This window comes from Rhinopithecus bieti, unplaced genomic scaffold, assembly GCF_001698545.2.
Source record: "Rhinopithecus bieti isolate Rb0 unplaced genomic scaffold, ASM169854v2 scaffold_6944, whole genome shotgun sequence".
Classification (NCBI taxonomy): domain Eukaryota; kingdom Metazoa; phylum Chordata; class Mammalia; order Primates; family Cercopithecidae; genus Rhinopithecus; species Rhinopithecus bieti.
In genome coordinates this window covers 91,268-110,099 of record NW_016805767.1, presented here as the reverse complement: position 1 = coordinate 110,099, position 18,832 = coordinate 91,268, and the positions used below count along the sequence as shown (strand labels likewise).

The 18,832-nt window shown below is 39.4% G+C and overlaps 1 protein-coding gene across 2 annotated transcripts in view; it reads right to left on the bottom strand.

Moving 5' to 3' along the window:
* The window catches only part of AOAH (acyloxyacyl hydrolase), a 206,613-nt gene that overhangs the window by 163,239 nt on the left and 24,542 nt on the right, over positions 1-18,832 (bottom strand). For both annotated transcript variants that reach the window (XM_017873700.1, XM_017873701.1), the window contains exon 2: positions 8,115-8,210. In XM_017873700.1, coding sequence (XP_017729189.1) covers positions 8,115-8,210 — 96 coding nt within the window. The remainder of the gene's footprint in view (positions 1-8,114; positions 8,211-18,832) is intronic.

Genomic DNA, 18,832 nt, shown 5'->3' with positions numbered 1-18,832 from the left:
AGTTTCGGATAGTGTCTTCTGTGACTGTTAGCTTGAGAGGCGCCTGGAGCAATGGCTGATGTGGGACATGAGATGCCCTTTGAGAGCTAAATTCTGAGATCAACACCGAAGGGTACGAAGCAGAAATATGCAAAATCTCTGGAAAGAGCCAGCTATCCCCAGTCAGCCATGATCAGATGGTAACCTGATTGTTACTGATACACCTGAAGAAAAATTTGGCATTTACATATTGACAGTAACCTAGCTAAAGTAAAAATTATACTGTTAAACTCTGCCTGTGACAAGGAACATACAAGAGTATTTAATTTCTACAGATTAAAAGAGACTTGGAACAGCATAGGAAAAAAGAAAATGTGGCTATTCCAAAGGGCAAAAAGGGTTAAAATAAGACCAATTAAGTAGTTATCATACATTGGGTGTATACAGATGTATGTGTAAATAAAATGTAGGACATTCCAATTTGTAAGTTACTTTCATGTTTACCATCACTTTCTTTCTCATAAGAATCTGATGAGGGAGTAATTACTTTTATCTTCATTCTGTAGACAAGAACATTAAGACTTAGAGAGCTTAGGATCACAAACATAGCAAGTGGTTCAACTGAGATTAAAATATTTTACTCCAAAAGGTGTTGGTATTTGTAGTATACATTTCAATGTGCTTAGGATATTTTATTTGATATTTTATTCTACCTCAAGTGTAGCAGGTATTGTTATACATTGTTATATGTATAATACGTATACATTATTTCATACAATATATACACATTATTATAGACAAACTTGAAGCACAGTATGACCAAGTGACCACATAATTTTTTTTTTTTTTTTGAGCCAGTCTTGATCTGTCGCCAAGTTGGAGTGCAGTGGTGCAATCTCAGTTCACTGCAACCTCCACCTCCAGGGTTCAAGCGATTCTTCTGCCTCAGCCTTCTGAGTAGCTAGGACTATAGGCATATGCCACCATGCCCAGCTAGTTTTTGTATTTTTAGTAGAGACAGAGTTTCACCATGTTGGCCAGAATGGTAGCGATCTCTTGACCTCGTGATCCGCCTGCCTTGGCCTCCTAAAGTGTTGGGATTGCAGGCATGAGCCACCATGCCTGACCAACCACACTATTTTACAAGTACATATTCTAGGATGCATTCAGACTTTCAGAATCTCCAGAGTAGGCACGAAGTGCCTTCTTCCTTTTAAGACTACATGAGCTTCTAACAATTATATTCTACGGAGGTAGGATTTCTGCATAGGTGACCCAAGAAAGTGAAGTTATAGCAAGACTCTCAGGGCTTATGATTCTGTTGACCCCTGACTAGTGAGAATGATTCCATTAATCATTTTTTCATTAACAATTCTGAGATTCTTCCAAGGTGCCTCCTAATGAGAGCCAGAGGCAAAAGCAGTGGATGAAACTGAAGGTTGGAAATGCTTTGCATGATTACAAAAAAACTGTCTTACAGGGCACAGGGAAAGGCAACACGATTTACTAAGAGATTATTCTCAAGAATGGTGCTTACATGATTTCCCTGCTAAAGCTTTGATTTTCGTACTTTTTTTTAGCTTTGGAGGTGAAAGTAATACTTCACTAAAAAATAACTTAAAGATAATTGTGTGTTTATGTGCTTAATTTCATATCCTTCTATCCCCCATTCACCTGGCCTACCAGACGGAAAGCAATGCAATACTTGATCCCAGTAGGCGCTGTGGGTCAGGCCTAGTAAGTCTTCCAGGAGAAATCCTCAGCTAGGAGAACATCTATTTTTGCCACCCCATACAACTCACATAACAATTCTGTTTCTGTGTCCTGTTTTTCTCATCCATAAAATAGAAGCAATACTGCCCATGGTGTCCTTTAACCTGAACTGAGTGTTCTATTTTCAGCTGGAGATAAAACATGAATTGATAAAATGAAAATAACCCCCAACAACCTTCTTAATCCTTTAAAATTGCTCCAATTGAAAAGGCAACCCATCACTGAAAACCAAAATATCTACCTTGTTTCCCTTAGTGAAATACCAGCTTCCACTTCACCAGAATCTGACTTTCAGCCTCTCACCTGACCTTACCAGGCTCTGACATTTCCTGTTCGAAGTCAGAAGAAGTTAAGATGGTACCTTGAACACCAGCAATCCTGTGTTGGGTTGTTTTATATTTTGCTAGTATATTAAGAAGAGGGAATAATCTAGGAAATAGGATTTTTAGTCAGTCTTTCACCTTTGGACGACGCAACTTTGCCAAAAAAGAGAACATCTAACTCGAGGTTATACCTGCTAATGTTGTCTATCACACACAAAGGCAACCAGTTAAAACAAGGCTTAACAATAACTGTGACTGCTCTTCACTGTTTTCCTTCCATAAAATGGTAATAATATTTTTCTTCTTCTTCTGTAACTCAGAGATGTGAAAATACAAAGTAAAGCTTATAACAAATTGTGAATGCTCAACAGGAATAAAGAAATAAAATACAGAACTTATATGGTAAAGAAGTATAGAGTAATTAAGAGGCTTGACCTAGGCCTATATGCCTTAACATGTGTAGATCTTAAAATCATGTTGTGTGAAAAACAAAAGCTTGCTGAGCAATGCATACAGTAGACCATTGACGTCAAATTAAAGCCTTGGCACGGGAGGAATATGGAAAGATGGTGGTGGAGGTGGCAGAATTTTGAAATTTCTTTGAATCGCTACAAAAAAAAAAGGAGTGCAATCCCAGCACTTTGGGAGGCCAAGGCGGGCAGATCACCTGAGGTCAGGAGTTCAAGATCAGACTGACCAACATGGAGAAGCCCCATGTCTACTAAAAATGCAAAAATTAGCCAGGTGTCATGATGGGTGTCTATAATCCCAGCTACTCGGGAGGCTGAGGCAGAAGAATCGCTTGAACCCGGGAGGCAGAGGTTGCAGTGAGCCGAGATTGCGCCACCACACCTCAGCCTAGGTGACAGAGGAAGACTCTGTCTCCAAAAAAAAAGAGTACCTGATTAGCAAGACCGAAAACCCACAGAAAGCAGTTACCACAAAGCTAGGAATATCCATGAACCCCAATGTGCACTTAGGTGAGAATAAACCATTTTACAACCACGAGACCTATGGGCCATCAACTTCTGTAAGGGAGAAAGTAGAGAGAAACAATGGGTGACAGATAAAACTGAGAACAGGAGAATCCCCAGATAGCTGACAGGTGTTGGGTGGAAAGCATGGCGGGCCAATTAGAGAACAACCGCTGGACAGGGAGGGGTTTTGTGCAATCAATAGTTGGTGAATGCAAGGAGTTCAAGACTAGAGAGAATTAGGGACTAGAGTCATCTGGCACCCACAAGGGACCCACTGGAGCTCCCTTCCAGGGCAAGGCACACACTGAGGAGAAACTGCTGGGTGTAGAGAAAGTCCAGATGAAAGTGAATAGGGAAACAGTCAGAAAATCTCAGAAAGCAAGCTGCCACAATTTTTTTTTTAACACTACCCCAAAACAACAGAAGAAGGAGCTCTGTGCATTTAGAAAAACTACCCTGAACCACGTCTCTTTCTAAGGGTTTTGAAAACTAATTTCACATAAAATGAGCAACAGAAATGGATCTAGGTCAACTCCCATACAAAGTTATTATAAGAAGAAAAAGATTAAGGAACAGAATAACATCCCTGCAGATAGTAAAAGCGTGCCAGAAAGTCATGCCAAAAAAGGATTAAAACATAACATATTATTTCTAAACATATTATTTTAAAATGAGCTAAGAGGCATTAATAAAATGATATAAGACATGAAAAAATAGCAAGAATAAGAATTAGAAAAACTCAGATATGGAGTAAAAGAACTCAGGAAAAAATAAAACATGAAATAAAGAATAAAGAAGTGAAATCTCAACTAGAATGAATACAAGAATAAGTGAAAACAGTAGACGAGGTCTTGAGTGAAATAGAAGGTGGAGAGGAGGAACAATTTTAAGATAAAAAATAAAGAAAGAGATTAAAATACGTTCAAGAGATAGGCAAAATAGCAAAGACAGGCAAAGAAGCTTCAAAATGTGGATGATAGAAATCCCAGAGGAAAGAAACAAAATCAAGGAAACCGAACAAACATTAAAACATTCCTAAAATCAGAAAATGTGTATTTGAAATCACATCAAGAGAGCGCGCTGCATGGCTGACAACATCAATACACAGCGGCTGGCACCAAGTTATCTTCTAGTTGGATGACTGAATTTTATAGAAAAAAAATCCTCTGAACTTCAAAGTATAAACAGCAAATAACTTGGAAGGACAAGGTAAATTAGATTATCAATAGGCTTTTGAATACTATATTTAAGATGCTCAGGGAAAGACATTATGTGCCAAGGAGTTTTATATACAGAAAAGCCTTGACTTTCATGTATAAAGGGCACAGACAGCCTGTTATCAACATGCAAGAATGCAAGTAATACTTGTTGCTATGAGCCTTTCTGGAGGAATGAACTTTAGACAACAATTCAACTAGAGAGACAACTCATATAAGGGCTGGTGGTGAACATTAATCATTAAGTGCTGATGCAGCTAAGACTAAATGAGGTGAAAAGGGAACGGGTGTTATATGCAGTGGCTATATGCTCAGATAATGTAGGACAATGATTAAAAAGGGTAGAGAAATGGGAAAGGCAGATGCAAAAAAAAATTTTAATTGCTCATAAGAATTAGAAAATATATTAATGATGGTAGCATTAGAATTGATATTCTGAAACTGTTTATGTGCAAGGAAGGATAGGTAAATGAGTAATGATTGGAGATTTAAATTCTATCAATCCCTTTGTGCTTTACAATTGAGACTTTGTGTGGAAAGGAGATATAGATACAATACAGAAGACTTTAAGAAAAAAAATTTTGTGGTTCTGAACTTGAATTTGAAGTGTCAGTATGAATTCAGATATTTTATCTTAAAGTTGACATGTGTAAATGTATATACATAGGTTTCCTATTTCTGTCCACTGAAGAGGCCTAGAAAGAATGGTCAACTCAAATTAGCCAGGTGTGGTGGCAGGCGCCTGTAATCCCAGCTACCCAGGAGGCTGAGACAGTAGAATCGCTTGAACAAGGGTGGCAGAGGTTGCAGTGAGCCAAGATCGAGTCACTGCACTCCAGCCTGGGCAACAGAGCAAGACTGTCTCAAAAAAAAAAAAAAGAGTGGCCAATTCGGTAACAATAATGAACATTCCTAAGCATCTGGTTTATGGTCATTATTTCTCACTAAAAGAAACCAGGGCTTTTAAGAGACATGAGTGATTTCAAGCCTCGGGCTTGATATGTACAAGATAGGGCTGGAACACTTTGTCATACCAGTTAGTGAGGAAACTATTGAAGGTGACTGAGGCTCATGTGCAAAGGACTTCAGTCAGCTTGAAGGAGGTGCCACTGGTCAAAGCTCAATGGGATCATCTGAGCTTCATAAGGATAATAATTGCACTTGACTGAAACCCATCGGTATGTTTAAGTTCATAAGTTTATCATGATATTTTAAGGAAAAACTAATTGCTTGCTGTGAGATGATAACAGAAAACCAATGCATTACCTTGAAAACTGATACAAGAAAAGAATCAAATATTTATCCTGCCTTTCCTAGATGCCTTTCCACTAAGTACTGTGGGAAAAATGTCTCTAAAATATGATGTGAGAAAGTGTCCAATATATGTCAATTAATAAATAAGAAATAAATAATAGATTTGAATATCACAGATTTAAAATCCCAACAAATTAATAGATCTGATAATTGAACATCGACAGCTGCGACCATCACCAAAAGAGAGTCCTGGCACAGTGGCTCACAACGGACCTGTCATCTCAGCGCTTTGGGAGGCCAAGGTGGACAGATCACTTGAGGCCAGGAGTTAGTGACCAGCTTGGGCAACACAGAGAGACCCTGTCTCTCCAAAAAATTTCAAATTAGCTGGTGTGATGGTGTATGCCTGTAGTCTCAGATCCTTGGGAAGCTGAAGCAGGAGGATCTCATGAACCCAGGAGGTCAATGCTGCAGTGAGCACTCCAGCCTGGGCGACAGACTGAGACCTTGTCTAAAAAAAAAAAAAAAAAGAAGAAGGAGAAAGAAAAGAAAACACATAAAAGATAAAAGCATCTATGGCGGCCTCCTGATGAAAGAAAGCAATATCATTTATAGGCTTGCCAAAGGAGTCAGACTGGAATAGGATCAAACCTCTGATCAAGCTGACGGTTTTCAGGAAATACAGAGCACAGAGAAACATACTTAATTATACTACAGGAATGCAATCAACACCATCCAGACTGTGGGAAACTCCACAGGTCAAATTCCACAGCTAAGTGATAAGAAAAAGGAAGGGGTGGAAAGGAAACTTATAGATTAAAAAAGACTCAAAAGACACATCAAAATTTGAAATACTGGGCAGGGTTATGGAATCTAGGGATGCCCACTGAGTGATAAAGCTATAAAGAAATGCAATAAAATAATTTTACCTTAAAAATCAGCACATTGAGCTTTTTGCAGGGGGAGGATGGGATGGGGCATGTGAATGGGACTTCAGAGGAGGCCATTGATCTGTTCTTTCTTGACCCAGACTATGTTTACAAGGGCGTTCATCTTTCAGTAACTGATGAAGCTATACATTTGCTTTGCATGGTTTTCTACTTTTGTCTTGTTTTGCAAAGAAAACCAAAAAAATTACTGGCAGAACAATATTGCACATTATTCATGAATGCATACAAGTGAATGTGTAAATATAAAATTTGACAAGAACGATACCCATTAAGTTCACGTGAAGGGGTTCCTGCTAGGGAGGTGGGGCAGGGGAGAATGGAACTGGAGGAAGGGAAAGCTGAAGCTTTCCAAGTATAGGTGCCATGTTTTCACTTCACAAAAGAAAGATGCAATTATGATGTGAATATGTTAAAATATTAACGGTCCATTTGGGACATTCTAAACACACGTGTTTGTGTATTATCCTCTCCCAGTCTTTGTTTTTGAATTCTAAACATTTTAGCCTGTGAATGTATATTATGACTAAAGGCAATAACTTCTCTGAAAAGACTTTGATGCTATTGGCACAGCGTACTGTGTCAATCAAGGATACAATTGCCATTATTCCAGCTACCTGACTTAACAGAAAAAATAATGTAGGCACCCTAGATGAATTAGTTCCCATTAAGTGAATAAAAATTTGACTCTCAAAAAAGTTTATTCATTATGACTGTTCGAGTAACAGTGTTCTATAATGGAAATATGATTAATATTTTATTTCTACTAATATTGAAAAACAAATATGCAACTTGCTTGAACTCAATCAGTTTCTTCCTTTGGTGGGTGTATAAGGTACTTTATTTTTATTTTTTTTAATTTTTCTTTTTTGAGACGGAGTCTCGCTCTGTCGCCCAGGCTGGAGTGCAGTGGCTGGACCTCGGCTCACTGCAAGCTCCGCCTCCCGGGTTTACGCCATTCTCCTGCCTCAGCCTCCCGAGTAGCTGGGACTACAGGCGCCCGCCACCTCGCCCGGCTAGTTTTTTGTAGTTTTAGTAGAGACGGGGTTTCACCGTATTAGCCAGGATGGTCTCAATCTCCTGACCTCGTGATCCGCCCGTCTCGGCCTCCCAAAGTGCTGGGATTACAGGCTTGATCCACCGCGCCCGGCCTAAGGTACTTTATTGAGATCCAGTTTAAATTAATGAAATGTTCTAGATTATTTTCCCATTTGAAATTTTGAGATCAATTGTTCTCCCAACCCAAAGCTCTGTGTTGGTAGGGCTAGGTGTACATCTTGGAATGTGAATGTTGGTCAAGTTAACATAAAATTCTTTATTCATTATTTTGACTTCTTAGTACTTAAGGCAATGATCAGTAGGTAAGCAAATTATTAGTAACGTGGCGGCCATTCAACAGTTTGTTCCCTAAGGGTCCACAGCAATTTCATTGTGCCATGATGGAAAATGAATGTCAGGGAGAAGTTGTCTAGATCATTTTTTTTGTTTGTTTTAATTTCTATGAGCCCCATAAGAATATCAACCTACAGAAATAGCATAATCAGATTCTCTCTGTCAGCATGGGCAGGAAGTAAAGGCAGTCATGATGACTCAGGAGTGAGAGGACAAGCAGACCCCCAGCAGCATGACCCATCCCATATTTACCAGGCAGGTAGCTGCAAAGTCTCTCCATCGAGGCCTGGACCGTCGAGTTGTGAACTTGAGCAAGCTGTTCAATCACAGACACCACCAGCACACACCCTGCCCGGGAGGACAAGAACATGTCATTAGTGTCCTACAGAAAACTGAACTGGAGAGACAGGAGAAAGAAGGGGTGTGTGTGTGTGTGTGTGTGTGTGTGTGTGTCCTTAAGAAGGCCAGCCTTTCCAAAACGGAGAAAGTGATGATGTTTACATGAGCTAGTGCAAGGAAAACAGCCCACATGGAGCAGAAGTTCAACAGATATTAGCTTCTCTCTTCCCCCACTTTCTCTCCTTTCTGCAGTAGATGGCTGCAGAATAGGATCATTCCCATCCTACACATTCACTTGGTAGGAGGAGAATCCAGGATACAATTTTTAAGTTTGGAAAAGCGATGGAAATTGCCTAGCATTTGAAGTCGAAAGATCTGGGATTGAGTTCTGACTTAGTAATCTTGAACTCACCATGTGGCCTTTCTGAACCTGGTTTCCTCCTTGCAAAGCAGGTAATATGTTTCCCATAGGGCTGCTGTGATGGTTAAATGAGATAAAAGTGAGACTGAGTGTGTCTTTGAAATCATAACACATTGTAAAATATCATTTTACCTCACAGCTACAAAGCATACTACTTGAAAGCATGCATGAACATGGTAAGTGTCTAGGTGGACAATTGTATTAAGTTAGGAATATATTCCTTCTGTTACTTTGATATGTGGTAAGTGTGAATGCCTAGAGCTCCTAGGCTGACATTCCTAGAAGATTCTATCACTTGCTTAATTTTCTGAGCAGCAGGGGAAAGCCAAACCTTTTTTTCCAGAGAAAAGGGACTCTTTTTTTTCCTTATAAACAAGTGGTTGGTCAAAGATGAGTCAATATGTGAGAAGAAATTGTTAGATCCCATTGCAGTAAGAAGAATGGACACTTGCTGGCAGAGGTTCATTTCTAAGGAGGCAAAGGAAGGTTTATGTCCTACAAAAGATGTTCCAGGGAGCCTGGGCCAGCAGTAGGCTCATGATTGTCCATCTGTGCAAGGAGCTAGAGACCCACATTTACACACATAGTATCATTTAAACCAAATTTCCAGCAGGATTCCTTAAGGGAAGGTGGCTGATAATGGATATGAACAATAAAATTGGGCATTTCTAGACATAAAGAAGTAAAATCTTCTATAAAATGAGAGATTGCCGATGAAGAAATGAGAGACTTCTACTTTCTAGATGCTGCAATGTCTGATGGTGTTTTGGCCTCGATGTTCTGTCCCCTGTCTCTGGACAGACAGAAAGTTTCACCACATCTGCAACAGTGAAATCTGGATTACCACGGTCTTCCTGGGCTCTGAGAATACCTACTTGAGGATGCATTGATCACCATTAACTATCAAGGTTGATTGGCTGTGTTTCTAACCTAATGCATGGCTCTTGAGGATTTCCTTAATTGCAATTAATTTGGTAGCTGACGCTTATGAGCACTTTATGGTCTTGTGCTTTCCTATATATTTGTTTTATTTAAAAAATAACTTTTCCAAAAATACAAACACAATGCAAACTTATTTTTTAAATTTTATAAAATACAGAACAGTATAAGAAAAGATAATAAACATCACTCAACCCACCCAGAGATAACCAATTTCACTTTTATTTATGAATATATCCAATGCATTTAATACAAGTAAATATTTTTGGCATTAATAACGTACTTTTACACCCTGGTTTATGTCTCTGATAATCACCTATTAAGATGGGTGAAAGGTGAAGCTAAATAAATTTTAACAACTACAACTAAAAATTAATGATAAGTAATTATATTGCTATGTGATAAGAGGACGCAGTATGGTGCAGTTGAAAAGAGAGAGACTTTGACATAAACTTGAGCCACTTACAAACGGTGTGACTTTGAACAAGGTACCTACCTTTCTGAAACTTTATTTCTAAGAGTTTAAAGTTAGACCATATGTTCCTCGAGGGCAGGAATGAGGTCTTATCATCTCTAAGTTCCTGGCACTGTGCCTGGGTTGGAGAATAAAGGCAAGAGACTTTAAGTTATATATATATGTTATATATATGTAATACAATATAATATACACACACACACACACAATGTATGTGTATATAGATATATATGAGATGAGGTCTTGCTGTGTTGGCCAGGCTGGTCTCAAACTCCTGGCCTCAAGTGAAGAGCCACATGAGTTGCATTACAGTGGTTGGTTGCTGGGGGCTCCCTAGCAAAGGGCTAATGGATGCACCTTCAGTTGCTTCCCAGCTCAGTCATCTCACCCAAGTTACTTCCTCTGTGTTCCAGTCTCCACTTGTGGACATGGCTCCACTCCTCATTCTGGCATGAAACAACCAGTGCCCTCTCTAGAGCCAAACAGCAGCTTCTGTAGCATGTGGTCATGATGTGCTGCTGCTCACAATCAAGGAAGAATATGATGGAGACTGGGTTGTATGTTAATCTGTTCACGCAGCTATAACAAAATACCTGAGACTGTGTAATTTCTAATAATAGAAATTCGTTTCTCACAGTTTTGGAGGCTAGGAAATTTAAAATCAAGGCACCAGCTGATTTGGTGTCTGGTGAGGGCTTGCTCTCTCCTTCATAGATGGCACCTCCTGCTGCATCCTCAAGTGGTTGAAGGGGCAGAAGTGCTGGCGCACTGTGTCCTCTCATGGCTTTGATGGGCCCCAGATGAATAAAATATGATCTTTGTTCACAGGAAGCTCACAGTGAACTTCCAAAAATCACATGAACTGGATAGTAAATACCGGTCAAAAGCTAGGGGAGATGTGATTTTGGAGAGACCATAACAGGTAGGAGAAGAGCAGGTGACAGAAGAGGCACTCCCAAGAAAGAAACAAGACTTGGTGGCCTGAAACATCCCGGTATATTTCCCCATATATTTCTCACTTTAATTAGCAGCAACTTTTCTTTCTCATTAATATCTAAAATAATATTCTTGCAATCAATGGCATAATAGACTTGATGAGATGCAAGAATTGAAAACCAACAATAGTTTGGTGCAGCAGGAATAGTGGGTGACCGTAGGGCATAAGGTGAACTTTCCTTGGAGTCTGACCTTGAGGAGTCTCCCTTCCTATGACCCCAGTGATCATAAACCTTGGATGCTGTTTCCTCTCCCTGAAAATTCAACTCCATCATTAGCATTTGTTTTAATCCATGGCTTAGAAGGATAAATGCAAGGCGAATGGGGCAGCTTGAAAGCAACCTGCTTCTTTGTACTTACACATGTGGGCTTTTCTTCTGAATTTTACTCAGAGAAATCCCATCAAGGACTCTTATGACAGTTGTGGCTTCTCAGAACTGCTGGCTAAAATTGGAAAATCATTAGCTAGATAAAAGAAGCAAAAAAAAAAAAAAATCTGTCTCTGAACACTGGGTGAGTCTTACCGCCATCATCACTTTGCCCAGTGAAGAGTTATGATGATCAAAAGCACCCTGCAGAAAAGGCCATAATGGGGTTTGAAATCGTGAACACCCAGGTTGGGCTGAGCTCTGATCTGGAGTCCTGCTCACTCAGCCATCTCCACCTGTCTCCAGTGGGCTCACCTCTCCTTCCAGTTGAATTGTTAATTTCAGGTGTGCAGTGAGATGTGTTCTGAATCCTTTAGCAGCAAAAATGGAGAAATGGACTTTTCTACAGTTTCTAATAAGAGGTTTCACTTCCTTGACAGGCTAACGAATGTTTTTCCTGGGAGAAATGCATCGGCAGAGTAATTCCTACCATTACAGACTATTCTCTGGCTTCTAATAAAAGGCCTGGCTCTGTTAAAGTGAATTTGTCTGAGTTGCTGTTCATTTAGGAAGTGAGGAGAGGGGGCGAGAGCTATGCATTTTGCTCAGTGGTCACCATCTGAAATCTCACATATGGAAAGTCTCTTCTCACCTGGTATCTGAAAATAATGAGTATAATAGAAACAGACACTCCTGGTAGCACAGGAAAAGAAGCAAATGGGCCCGAATAAAAACACCTGCCACAGGGATCACGTCTGGCCACATACCTCAGGTAGACTGCAGACTGGGCCAAGGAATCCTTTTGATGTGAAACAGACTCTTGAAACTCTAATTATAATCATATCTGTGCTGGCTGGAAATGAAGCCAACTGCAGAGAGGGGTCTATTAGATTTCCCATTTGTCTGAAACCCACACTTCGCTGAAAAGCCTTAAAAGCACCTGGCAGTTTTCAGAGCCACAGTCAGCGTGACTATACTTCCTTTTTGACCCCGAGTAGAAGCATGAATAATTCATCGCATTGCTAGTGTGTGCCCTACGGTTTTCAAAATGTTTTTTTGCATATATTATTATCTCATTCGAACTTCACAACTCATAGATGTAGGAATTATTACTCACATTTTACAGATGAGCACATGGAGGCTGAGTGGGTAAGTACCTTGCCAAGTATACAGCTAGTAACAGAGGAAATTGGGACTTGCACACAATATTTGGTGAAAAGAAAACAAGAAAGAAAGATGTAAAAATATTCACCTAAAATGTGTCTTACTGCTGGCCTTGTTTCCCTAAGATGCTAGTTACTCAGAGAGCGTGGCACATAACTCTGGTGTGAATCTCACTGCATCCTACCCTTTCTTTCTTCTGCTTCCTCCTCTTAGAGTCTGGACATGGATAGAGAGAGGCAAAGGAGGAGAAAGAAAGAGAATGGAAAGGAGGAAAAGGAAGGCTACCTAAGGTGCTCTGGTATAGTACAGAGTAGAAGAACTGGGGGTTTAGAGAGATCTGGGCTCAAATACTGCTTCTATTACTTATGAATTGGTGCATTTGGCAGGATTTTGGCACCCACGGAATGGAATAACAATGCCCCTTGTTTGGTATATTAGAAACAGCCACATAGTTTTTGCACTTCCTCCCGTAAAGTGATGGTGTCTATATCCCAGCCCTTTGAATCTGGCCTGTGACTTGCTTTGACCAGTATGTGAAGGAAGGGACAGTGTGTCAGATTGGAACTGAGTCCTCCAAAAGCTTTTCAACTTCCACTTTTGCCCTCTTTGACACTGCAGCCGTGAGCCTGAGCCAACCTGCTGGAAAGGCCCCATGATGGAAAACCGAGGTGCTTCAGTCAACAGATCACCCAGATCATTCCAGATCACCCTGCCCTGCCATTTCATCATCTACCAGCTGAACGCCGCTGCAGGAGTGAGCTCCAGGAGACCAACTGAAGAATTATCCAACTGTGCCCACCTCACAGAATCTTGGGCTCATAAATGATGGTCGTGTAAGTGTGGGGTGGTTTGTAATACAGCAAAGCCTATCTGCACATCTGGCAAAAGTGTCGTGAGACTTATGTGATACAACACATAAAATGCACATGGTGCCTGGCACGAAGCAGGCATTTAGCAAAAATTAGTTCATCTCCCATCTACTAAGGCCACCACAGGGAAGACACATCTTCTCCACGAACTCTTTAAAAAATAAAGGCACAGAAGCTCATCTTTGGAAAATATGTTGCATTATCAACAACATTTTTACTTTCATCGGCTTGAATCTTCTTTTATTGCAGACAACTAGTGTTTTCACTACATTTGAGTAGATTACACTCTGTGGCCTAACCTAACTACTATTTGCAACATTGTTTTTATGAGAAAATGCTCAGTGGGTTCAAAGCTGCCAACGTTGCCAGAACATTGTCAACCAGAGAGGCACTGTTTTGGGCAATTAGTGGAGAAAACAAAGGCTGAGGGCATTGATGAGTGAGCAGAGCCCAAGTAAGGCAGTGAGAAGAAACGAGCAGACTGTGTTAAGAGACGTACGGTGACTGGTTTAGCTGATTTAGAAATTTACTAAAAATGAATAATCAAAAAATGAGAGTGAGGATGTCAGGACACATTCGTCCTGTCATTCATTCAACATGCACTTTTCAGCACCTACTATGTGCCCAAAAGCTTGAAGAGACACATGTGAATAAAAGAAGTCACAGACCTGTGGGGCAAACTGATACATAAATAAACAATCTGAGAAACCCGTAAGTATTGTGATAGAGGGACCTGGTAGTGCTTTGGGGGCACGCTGGTGTAACCTCTCAGTGATAGCCTCTCAGAGGAGCTGAGTCTTAAGGGATAGGAGGAACTCATTCATCAGAAAAAGGAGAAAAAGTTTTCCATGTATAGGAGTTTTTTAAGAATTGGAAGTAAGAAAGAGAAGAGTTGGCCAAGACTAAAATTCAGAGTCAGTGAGAAAGGAAGAGTGAGAGAGGTAGGAAAGGGCTAGATTGTGAAGCACCTTGAAGGCCATACTACAGACTACAGAATTCAAGAAGTAGAGTCTAGAGTGCAGACTGTTAACTAATGGTTTTCTGTGTTTAACTCTGTATCTTCTAAAATAAACTTGAAAAGCTATGAACTTACACATTTTAATGGACAACAAGAAATTATTAACGGAGGCCGGGCGCGGTGGCTCAAGCCTGTAATCCCAGCACTTTGGGAGGCCGAGACGGGTGGATCACGAGGTCAGGAGATCGAGACCATCCTGGCTAACATGGTGAAACCCCGTCTCGACTAAAACTACAAAAAACTAGCCGGGCGAGGTGGCGGGTGCCTGTAGTCCCAGCTACTCAGGAGGCTGAGGCAGGAGAATGGCGTAAACCCGGGAGGCGGAGCTTGCAGTGAGCTGAGATCCGGCCACTGCACTCCAGCCTGGGCGACAGAGTGAGACTCTGTCTCAAAAAAAAAAAAAAAAAAAAAAAGAAATTATTAATGGATATCAATCTAGTTACAAAGGATATAAATTTGGAACAATTGCAAATATTACAGTGGAACTGTTAGAGTAACCTTCTAGTGTATCCAAAGGGATCTAAATACTATAGTGATTTCTATCTAGTCTCATCCACTTAAAAATATATGGCCAAACTCTTATTTCACACTGATTAATTTTGCATTGATAATTCCTCTTCTTGAATTGAAAAGCCCACCTCCTTGAATTCTTCTTCAACCACAGAATTTTATCCAAATGCAATGTGTTTTTATAGTTGAAATTATTTTTTAATCCCACTATTGATCAATAAAGTATTGGTATTGATCTCAGTACTAAAAGCATGTTTAAAACTTAAATAAAAATTTTAATTTCCTGTGATACTTCAAGTTTGGAGTCTGGATTGAGTTTTCTTTGTTAGTAAAATTAACTTCTCTAAACAATAGATTGCCAATTTGATAAACTATTATTAGATGATAAAGGTAAAATGTTATTGGAATTGCACCTCTTAATGACATTATTGAGCCTTTTTGATTGGTACCTATGTCTGTTGGGAAATACTACTTATTCATGTAAAGAGACAAGGTTCAGCATCACTTTTGTTCCTCTTTTTCATTGTTAAACATGTAAGTACTGAAAAACATGTTTACTTGAATAAATAGATCAGAATTGAAGGACTTTTGATATAGCAATGTCACAGAATTCTTTGAACTTCTTCTGAGGTAAATGCCAAACATGTTGGAGTAAATTATCATTGAAAATTATTTTAAATGATGTATAACCTGACAATTTCATTAAGTTCCCCTTCCATTTTATTGAAAGCAAAGAACTAGACGCTACCTGACTTATAAAAACATGTTAAATCAATCATCTTTTACTTTCTCATTTTTTTGCGGGAGGAATATGCAAAAATATTTATAGTAGTTACTATTTTGCTTAGCAAAATCCAGTGAAAGCCTAATACACTCAGGGGCAGGCATGGTGGCTTACACCTGTAATCCCAGCACTTTGGGAGGCTGAGGAGGATGGATCACCTGATGTCAGGAGTTTGAGACCAGCCTGCTCAACATGGCAAAACTCTGTCCTGTTAAAAACACAAAAAATTAGCCAGGTGTGGTGACATGCACCTGTAATCCCAGCTACTTGGGAGGCTGAGGCAGGAGAATCACTTGAACCCAGGAGGTGGAGGTTGCAGTGAGCCGAGATTGCACTCCAGCCTGGGTGACAAGAGCAAAACTCCATCTCAAAACAAACAAACAAACAAAACCCAAAAAACAAAAAACACTCAGAAATAATTGGATAATGAAAATATTGTCCTTTTCAATACACTTTTGACTATACTACATTTTAAATAAAATTCCTTTACCTTAAGGTATGCTTTATATACATTTTTGTCAAATGTTGGAGCTGATACTTCCTCCATTCAATTTATAAAAAATGTCCTCTGTATAAACTGAAATGACAAATCCATATTTTATTGTTAAAGAAATTAATTGAATTTTTCTTTCAGAAGAATGTAACTTCATTTTTCAACTCACTTCAGTATTTGCATTCTAAGACCAATAGTTAGACGTATAAAGATATAGAGAATGGATGGATAGATGATAGGAAAATGAATGGATGAGTGGATGGATAGATTGATGGATGAATGGTTGCAAAGAGGATAGACAGATGATGGATGGAACGGATATGTAGGCAAATCAATAGGGAGAGGGGGGAGAGAGAGAGAGAAAAAAATAATTTTACACTCTGCCCAATATTATTCCGTCTTTACACACAAATCTACTTGCTAACGTGGAAAATTTTCAGCTGACAACAAATGCTTACTACTGCCAAAATTTTCGCAAATGTTTTGTTGACTGTCTAACTGTTCAAATTTAGAACTATAACAAAAGAAAAGAACAAGATCCAAAGCCCACAAATGTATGCCTGGACGATTTTGAAAGAAAATATATCAAAATATCAATAGTGATCATCAGGATTTGGGAATTGCAATTGATTTTATTCTTTAAAAGTACTCTTCTATATCCAAAATCTCTATGAAAACCATGCATTCTTTTATAATTAGAAAAAAGCAAATTCTATTTTATCAAACATAACTTATTAAATATACTTTTTAATAGCTACCTTCTACCTTAATACATTTTGGGAACACATGAAATATGAAAATTTCTAGAATACCATTTTGTGTTTCAGGCTGTCTACTAGGCGTTTTTACAAATTTTATCTCATTTAATCTTCACAACATTCTCATGAGATTGCCTTTTTCCAGATTTCCTTAGAAATGTGAGGCCCAGAAAGGTTAAGCAATATACTTTAATCCTTTCAGATCAGCAGGGGCTAACCCGTGATTCAAATTCAGAACTATTTCACTTTAAAATTTATGTAGTGCCACACTACATATATTAAAACAGCATCCTTCCAAATGGAAAATTATCACTCATGTTAATTAAAACAATCATTGCTATACTAACGTCTATGGGATTTGCAAGTATTGCTTCCAAGTGTGTGGCTAATCTTTTGGTTTTCTAGTGATGTTTTGCGGAGAGCAGAGTGTTTAAATTGGATAAAGTATAATTTAACAACTTTTCCTTTTGGACAGTGCTAAGAATCTTTGCCTCATCCAATGTCACGGAGATTTTCTTTTAGAAGTTTTTGTTTGTTTGTTTGTTTTTTTTTTTTTCAGACAGAGTCTCGCTCTGTCGCCCAGGCTGCAGTGCAGCGGCGGATCTCAGCTCACTGCAAGCTCCGCCTCCCGGGTTCACGCCATTCTCCTGCCTCAGCCTCCCGAGTAGCTGGGACTACAGGTGCCCGCCACCACGCCCGGCTAGTTTTTTGTATTTTTTAGTCGAGACGGGGTTTCACCATGTTAGCCGGGATGGTCTCGATCTTCTGACCTTGTGATCCGCCCACCTCGGCCTCCGAAAGTGCTGGGATTACAGGTGTGAGCCACTGTGCCCGGCCTCTTTTAGAAGTTTTATGGTTTTAGCTCTTACCTTTAGGTCTATATTCTATTTTGAGTTCACAATTGTGTGTGATTTGAAATAAGTATCTAAATTGTCCCTCACCGTTTTTTTGCATATAGATATCCCATTATTCCATAACCCTTTATTAAAAGACTACCCCCTTGCCTTTGAATTATCTGGGAAACTTGGTTGAAAATCAGTTGTCTGTAAATATACCTGTTTATTTCCAGGCTTCCTATTTTGTATCATTTGTCTGTGTCTGTCCCCACACCAATACCACACTATATCAGTTACTGTAATACTTACAATAAGTTTTGAAATCAGGTAGTGTAAATTCTCCAATAGCGTTCTTCAAAATTGTGGCTGTTCTGGCTTCTTTTAATTTCTATATAAATTTGAGAATCAGTTTTCCAATTTCTACAAAAAAATCCTATTAGGATTTTGATTAGAATTGTGTTTAATCTATAGATCAATTTGGAGAATGCTGCCATCTTAACACTATCGAATCTTCCAATCTATTGACATGACACATCTCTTCATTTCCATAAAGCCTTCTTTAATTTCTTTTAGCAATGTTTTGTAGTTTTCAGTGTAGAGTAATTGCATTTCTGCTGTTAAACTTATTCTTAAATATTTTTATTACTTGTAAGATTGTTTCTTAAGTTTAATTCTTAAAAGTTTGGTGCTAATATAAATAAAAAATCAAGCAGGGCGCGTTGGCTCATGCCTGTAATCCCAGCACTTTGGGAGGCCGAGGCAGGTGGATCATGAGGTCAGGAGTTCAAGAGCAGCCTGGCCAACATGGTGAAACTCTGTCTCTACTAAAAATACAAAAATTAACTGGGCATGGTGGTGCATGCCTGTAATCCCAGCTATTCGGGAGGCTGAGGCAGGAGAATTGCTTGAACCGAGACCGGGAGGTGGAGGTTGCAGTGAGCCAAGATCATGCCACTGTACTCCAGCCTGGACTACAGAGTGAGGCTATGTCTCCAAAAAA